This window comes from Oncorhynchus kisutch, linkage group LG23 (genome assembly GCF_002021735.2).
Source record: "Oncorhynchus kisutch isolate 150728-3 linkage group LG23, Okis_V2, whole genome shotgun sequence".
Lineage (NCBI taxonomy): Eukaryota > Metazoa > Chordata > Actinopteri > Salmoniformes > Salmonidae > Oncorhynchus > Oncorhynchus kisutch.
Window position 1 is genome coordinate 35315467 of NC_034196.2, and position 7069 is coordinate 35322535.

A 7069-nucleotide genomic window follows, 5' to 3' on the forward strand; every position below is an offset into this window, starting at 1 on the left:
ATTGGAAATGTTATCACGCAATTACGAGGTGTCAGACCGGGTGACCCTCTATCTGCTCTATTGTATGTTTTATATATTGAACCTTTCGCATGCGCAATTAGGAAAAATTATAACATCAAAGGCATCATTTTACCTGGAGGGGATATGCTAAAAATATCGCAATATGCGGACGACACAGTTTTATATTTACAAGACGACCTGAGCTTGAAAGAGTCTATCAAAGTCATTGATGAATTCTCTGTTGCGTCTGGGTCGAAGATTAACAAGAATAAAACAGAAATAAAACCTTTGGGACAGTGGAAATGGAGAACGGATCAGTTATGTGGTTTGACTGTGTGCACAGGACCAATGGTAGTGCTCGGTATATCTTTCGGGAAATGAAATTAAAGATGACATGTTTAATTGGAAATAAAAACTTATCAATTAATAAAAGATTGGGACTGTGGAAAGTGAGGCGACTATCTTTTAGTGGGAAGGTGTTAGTGCTGAAGGCGGACAATCTGCCTTCATTACTTCACCTTGCCTATGTGTTTCCCATGCCGGTGTCACTAAGAAAAACTTTCATACGGGTACTGTTTAATTTCTTTTGGGGGGGATATGAGTACATCCGTAGAGATCGGATGTACCAGCCTATAGAGGCTGGTGGAAGTGATTTCCCTCTTATTCCTCTCAAGCTAGATGCATTGTTCTACTCAAACATTTGTTGTCTTTTGTCGTCTTCTGTACACAAATGTCACATTTTAATAAAATTCTGGCTGTCTGTACCGTTAAGGTTCATGGTGAAGTGGGATAATAGTAAGCCAAAAGCTGAAATTATCCCGTTACATTTTAAGAAAATAGTGGAATGGGCAAGGAAAACCCCTGTCTGCAAAGTAAAGGAAAATGTAATCAACCACAGATTGCTGTACGCGAAATTAATAGAAAATTGTTGTCCTAGAGACGGATTACCAATATCGCCTTCCACCTGGATACGGACACAATTAAAAGGGTTAGACAACAGACTGAAAGATTTTAATTGGCTTGTTTTACACAGACGTCTTCCGGTCCGTTCAACTTTATACGATCATAATTTGACCCTAAATAAATTCTGTCCCAGGGAAAATTGTTTCGCAATCGAAACAATTCCACATGTTTTATGGGAATGTTCTTTTGCTCAATCAGTTTGGGGAAAAAGTCCCCAAAAAATTGAGATTTTAAAAAACATTGATTATGAAGGGGTTGCCAAACTTGAAATAAAAAATGTGGAAAGGGTGCAATTATTAGCATTAGTGACTCTGGTGTCCCTTATCAAGACCAAACTTTGGGAGGCCAGATGTGGTGCAGTTAATGACACCCTCAAGTGGTCACCGACGCGATTGGTTCAATTTATAAAACAGGAAGTTTGGAAAAGAATACAATTCGAAATAGATAAGGGGGGCATTGCATCAGTAAAACAGAGATGGAAAGGGATTTACCCGTCATTGTAAATGTGTTTATAACCGATATATAATTGTATTACATAGGTACAATTGAAATGTAAACTAAGCCTTTGTAGATATTTGATATACACTGAGGTTTATTCAGAGTGCATTTTGGCATATGTATATATTTTTATTTATAGAATTGTTTGTATTGTTTTTGGAGATTGTTAGAGGCATGTTAATCTTGAATATAGGCCAATAATACTGGTCAGGAGTTTTGATATTCTTATGTGGTTACGGTACTTGTTGATACTGTTTGTAAGTATCCATGTTATGTACAACGTTATGCACTAAATTTGTAATTGTATTTGAATGTGAAATGAAAATAAAAATTATTTTTCCCAAAAATATTTTTTTTATATTGCCCTTCGTACATCAGCTGATATCTCAAAGTGCTGTACAGAAACGCAGCCTAAAACCCCAAACAGCAAGCGATGCAGATGTAGAAGCACGGTGGCTAGGAAAAACTCCCTAGAAAGGCCAAAACCTAGGAAGAAACCTAGGGGGGCGCCAACCCAAACACAATCGCCAAACCTTAACACACACACACCCTCTGTGTGTGGTTACAGGAGGCCAACGTATGTCAATGGTTATAGGAACAGCAGTAACATCAGGCAGGATTTATCAACTGCCTAGCCAGTTGTGGCTCAATCTTGGGTGCAATGTTCACGTTCTCGCACTGACTGACGGTGTGGAACGTTACTTTAGCCTACATGCTACACTAGCAAAGATATACATTATATAGCTGTCGGCTGTATTAGTCGTGAGTTACCGTTCTTTGTGCAGCTTCAAATGTCGACCAAAGTTGGAAGTTGTTGCGCCTCCGTCTGTAATTTTCTTTGCGCATGTTTTGCAAGTTGCAATCCGGTATTTTGTTGATACAGAGTAGTCTTTATATCCGAAAATAATAATTTTGGGTATCATCTTTCCAAGGGCTCCATCTGAATTCACCCTTTTTTTTAATAGCATCAATTTTATATATCTGGGCTTGGGGAGGGTATCAAGTCAGTTCGAGTCAAAAGGCCCAAATCCAAGTTAAATCACGAGTTATTGATGCTAAAGTAAAAATTGAGTTGCAAGTCATCATATTTGTGACTGAGTCCACACCTCTGTGTATATAGGACTTGAATCCTTGGCACAAAGTTATATTACATTCGACTCAATCAATAGGCTTCATTAATGTCATTCAGACTGTTTTGAAGTTGATACAACTGGTTATGATAGCTGAGGTTCAAAGCTAGGCTCTGAACTAATATGTATATCAAACGCTTAGGATCCATAGACAGATCGGCTACATAGCTAGCTACGCATCCATAGGCATACAGATATTTTTTATCAGGAAACTCTCCATTAATAGAAGATAAAAGAGCATAATTAATCTGTTGTCTACATTGAACTGCCTTAATTTGTGCACGATAAACTACCTTTACACCCACAGCTCTGTCAATTAATTTGAGAGTGGTCATTTATAGCAGCATGAGGGGTAGTCTGTTAATGCACGACTTTGGGGATTTTCCCGGGGCACATGTGCAGGGAAAGGCACTGACAGCCGAGTCGCGTAGGCGGTAGCAGAACTATAAAATCGGATGTATTTCAATAAGAAGATAAAAGACTTCGTAGTGGTGGTTTGATATGGATAAGTGCGCAAGGAACAGCGAGATTCCTCACGATACGTTGATTTCAATGGCGCAGCAAGAGTCTGTTGTGCTTTTGCTCAAACACTGTCAAGAAATGAAGCGACAGGAGAGTCGCTTGCGTCTTGTCACGTTATTCTTGGTTCTGGGTTGTGCAGCTGTATTTGTCTTTACACAGCGTGTGAATAGAGACTGTAATGAGAAGGTAAGCAATGCGACATCCATATGTTTTTAACGGGGCACAGAGATGCCGGAGAGCTTTAGCATTGGATTTTAATGGAGCTTTAACTTTCATTACTGTGGGTGACCATTAATAATTAACTTGTGTTTGTAGGATTCATTCAAACATGCAGAATACTCACGACAGCAAGCTATAGGTATGTAACTATTTCGTATGATATGTCTTCCATAGTACATTACTTTGATTTTATGATTTAAGCCTCGAGAGGCGCGTCTATCAGCAGCGTAAAGCAAGCATGCGCTGATCGTTGTTTTCTTTTTCCTACCAGATCGTCAAGGACAGAACCTGAAGCCAAACGCTCACCTGACAAGTATGTCTTAGTAAAGCGTGTTTATATATATACATATATGCATGCATGTGAATGGACCGGATGTGTGGGTTTGCAACTTTGTAAAAAAAAGTTTGCTGATTTATACCAATTCTTCTTGTTATACAATTGTATTATCTCATGTAGCCTAGATGTGCCTTTATGATTCTCTTTTAGGAACCACATGCTTTTTGGATATCACTGAGAAATCCCTAGTGTATGGGTATGGTGTTATTCACATGCCTAATCAAACTTACTGTTTAGTTTGCAATTAGGCTATAGTGTGCACATTGAGCTGTGGTAATATTGTGCAAGGGCAGCCGCCAGGAATGTTGGCTTTTTGTGTGTTGAATATCAAGTGGATATATTTCCAGAATCACGATCGTTTATATATTTCCTCTGATCCTCTCCATCTTCTCCTACCTCCAGCATCATCAAGGTGCAACTCCGTGCCTGAAGATTACATCCAATGGGAACACCAGGAAACTGGCTTGGTGCACATGCAACATTTCACCTATGATGAGAAGAAGCATGCTCTGGTTGTCCCTCAGGGAGGCCGATACTTTGTCTACGTAGGGGTCAACTTTCGAATGCCGCATAAAGACAAGGTATCTGGCGAGATCCATTTTCTTAGCCTGAAAGTCCTGAAATTCTCCAATAGATACCCAGATGATTGCCCTATCATGGAAGTCAAGGATAGCATACCAGATAATAGGAGAGGAGCGAGGACTGTGTACACGGGACAGGTGGTTGCTCTGGAGGAAGGGGACCTCCTGAGGGTGTCCATTAATGAAGACAATTATGAACTGATTGACTGTTCAGCAGAGACTACCATGTATATTGGTGCTTTTCTCCTCTAGACAAGGAGAACATGTCTATTCCAAAAATATGCAGTCTGTGTGGATTTACATTATTTATTTCCATGCTTACTTTTAGTAGGACCAGTGCATGTTTCAAGGCACATTTTAAAATCCTTGTGGATACAATTGTCCTGTAACATGCAGGTATTAGTTAAGGCTTTCCTTCTGATAAAGCTGACGTTATTTCAGGGTGGCATGTAGCCTAGTGGTTGGACTAGTAACCGAAAGGTTGCTAGATCAAATCCCCAAGCTGTCAAGGTAAAAATCTGTTGTTCTGCCCCTGAACAAGGCAGTTAAACCCACTGTTCCTAGGCCATCATTGTAAATAAGAATTTGCTAAGCTGACTTGCCGTGTTAAATAAAGGTATAAATGTATTCATACGTTCATTTCATAGTATGTACTGTTTGCTACACATTTCCTTTCTTGATCAAGATTAATCAATAATTGTTGTTAAATGAAATAACTTATTATGATTTTATAAAATGGGGTCAATTCCTAACTCAAAATGTTGCCTAATTCTTTAACGCATGAGTTTTGTGCAAGAGTCAACGTAGGATTTGACCCTTGGGCTACAGCCGCTACAGACATATGACGTTTTTATTTTTGTGTCCCTCAAAAACTCAAGTAAATTATTTTCAGACGAGTTGCATACACATCTCTGTTGTCCATCACCTGTCAATGGATTACTCCCATACAAACCCATTGGCTCAATTAGCATTTTTCTAACACAAAATCTTTGTGTGGCCATAGCCCTAGGGAAAGGTATTAAACTCCCTTTACTGTATGTTATTCTGCCTGGAAGCAGAATGTAATTTTGTAATTTGGGTGAATTATCCCTTTAAATATGTTACCAAGTAAACGCTTTATATTGACCTTTCTGTGAATAAAGTATTTAATTTCTGTAAATAACACATTACTACTTTGGGATTCTTCCTTGAATGAAAGAGAAACCAGTGAAAGTTGGATAGATGACAATTGAACTCTTCCTGTGCGTGGGTTCCTAAGTGTGAATCCTGGCCTGAAAAGGTTGTGTCATCATCCCTGGAAGTTTTTCATTTCTTAGTCAGTGGATGTGTGTAATGGAAAGATGTTTCTACACTGCAGTTAAATGGATGACTCTTTCCCCTCTGATCTTAAACATAATGAATCACTCCACATGGTTTACCTAACTACTGAGGGGTATATTACAAAGCATGATCAACAAGTTAGCCAGCTAACTTTGATAAGCAACCAGAAATAACTATAGATTTTCTGGTTAATTAAAACAGCTAAACTTCGGTATGTGTTTTTGTTTGTTGAAACAATTAGACTATGCCCATTTCAAGCTTATCTTTAAAGTTATATCAGAATATTTAGGCAAGTTAGCTGGCAAACTCCTTTATCCTGCTTTGTAGTATACCCCTCTGGTCTCCCCTTCATGATAAGCTATTGCTACATCCATTTTTGGACTTTTAAATTAGTGATATATACCCATTGAATATAACGGTTGAGTGTTCGAATCTCATCACGGACAACCTTATCATTTTAGCTAATTAACAACTACTTACTACTTTTTAGTTACTTTGCAACTACTTAACATGTTAGCTAAACCTTTCCCCAACTCTAACCTTAACCCTTAACCTCTCCTAACCCTTAACCTCTCCTTAACCTCTCCTATCTCCTAAGCCTAACATTAATCTAACTAACGTTAAATTGGAATTCGTAACATATCATATGCTTTGCAAGTTCATAACGTAATGTATGAAATGTCATTCATAACATATCATATGAAATGGATGATGGACATCCACAAATGAATGCATAGCTTACCAAACATAACACATACTAATTGGAGTGTCCCGGATTTATGTTTACTATGTTATGCCAATGACTGGAACGAACTGCAAAAATCCCTGAAGCTGGAGACTCATATCTCCCTCACTAGCTTTAAGCACCAGCTATCAGAGCAGCTCACATATCACTGCACCTGTACATAGCCCATCTATCTACCTACCTCATCCCCATACAGTATTTATTTATCTTGCTCCTTTGCACCCCAGTATCTCTACTTACACATTCATCTTCTGCACATCTACCATTCCAATGTTTAATTGCTATATTGTAATTACTTTGCCACCATGGCCTATTTATTGCCTTTACTCCCTTATCTTACCTCATTTTCACTCACTGTATATAGACTTTTTGTTTTATTTTGTTCTACTGTTTTATTGACAATGTTTAGTTTATTCCGTGTGTAACTCTGTGTTGTTGTATGTGTCGAATTGCTATGCTTTATTTTGGCCAGGTCGCAGTTGCAAATTTGTTCTCAAACTTGTTCTCAACTAGCCTACCTAGTTAAATAAAGGTTCATTTTTTTAAAACACTGTCACAGGGATTTTGGCCCACTCCTCCATATAGACCTTCTCCAGATCCTTCAGGTTTCGGGCTGTCGCTGGGCAATACGGACTTTCAACTCCCTCCAAAGATTTTCTATTAGGATCAGGTCTGGAGACTGGCTAGGCCACTCCAGGATCTTGAGATGCTTCTTACGGAGCCACTCCTTAGTTGCCCTGGCTGTGTGTTTCGA

At 38.8% G+C, this 7069-nt stretch overlaps 1 protein-coding gene across 1 annotated transcript; it reads left to right on the forward strand.

The window, feature by feature from the left end:
* Positions 1 to 1924: 1924 nt before the first annotated feature.
* On the forward strand, positions 1925 to 5412 carry LOC109868583 (tumor necrosis factor ligand superfamily member 15). Its single transcript, XM_020458241.2, has 4 exons — positions 1925 to 3299; positions 3429 to 3471; positions 3604 to 3645; positions 4072 to 5412. Exons 1-4 carry the CDS (start codon positions 3093 to 3095, stop codon positions 4500 to 4502), a joined length of 723 nt encoding a protein of 240 aa, XP_020313830.1. The 5' UTR covers positions 1925 to 3092; the 3' UTR covers positions 4503 to 5412.
* The last annotated feature ends 1657 nt before the right edge of the window (positions 5413 to 7069 follow it).

Coding starts and splice junctions, on each gene's coding strand:
- LOC109868583 (XM_020458241.2), top strand. CDS start 3,093: ATGGATAAGTGCGCAAGGAACAGCGAGATTCCTCACGATACGTTGATT. Junction 3,300..3,428: donor ATAGAGACTGTAATGAGAAG/GTAAGCAATGCG, acceptor TTGTGTTTGTAG/GATTCATTCAAACATGCAGA. Junction 3,472..3,603: donor CTCACGACAGCAAGCTATAG/GTATGTAACTAT, acceptor TTTTCCTACCAG/ATCGTCAAGGACAGAACCTG.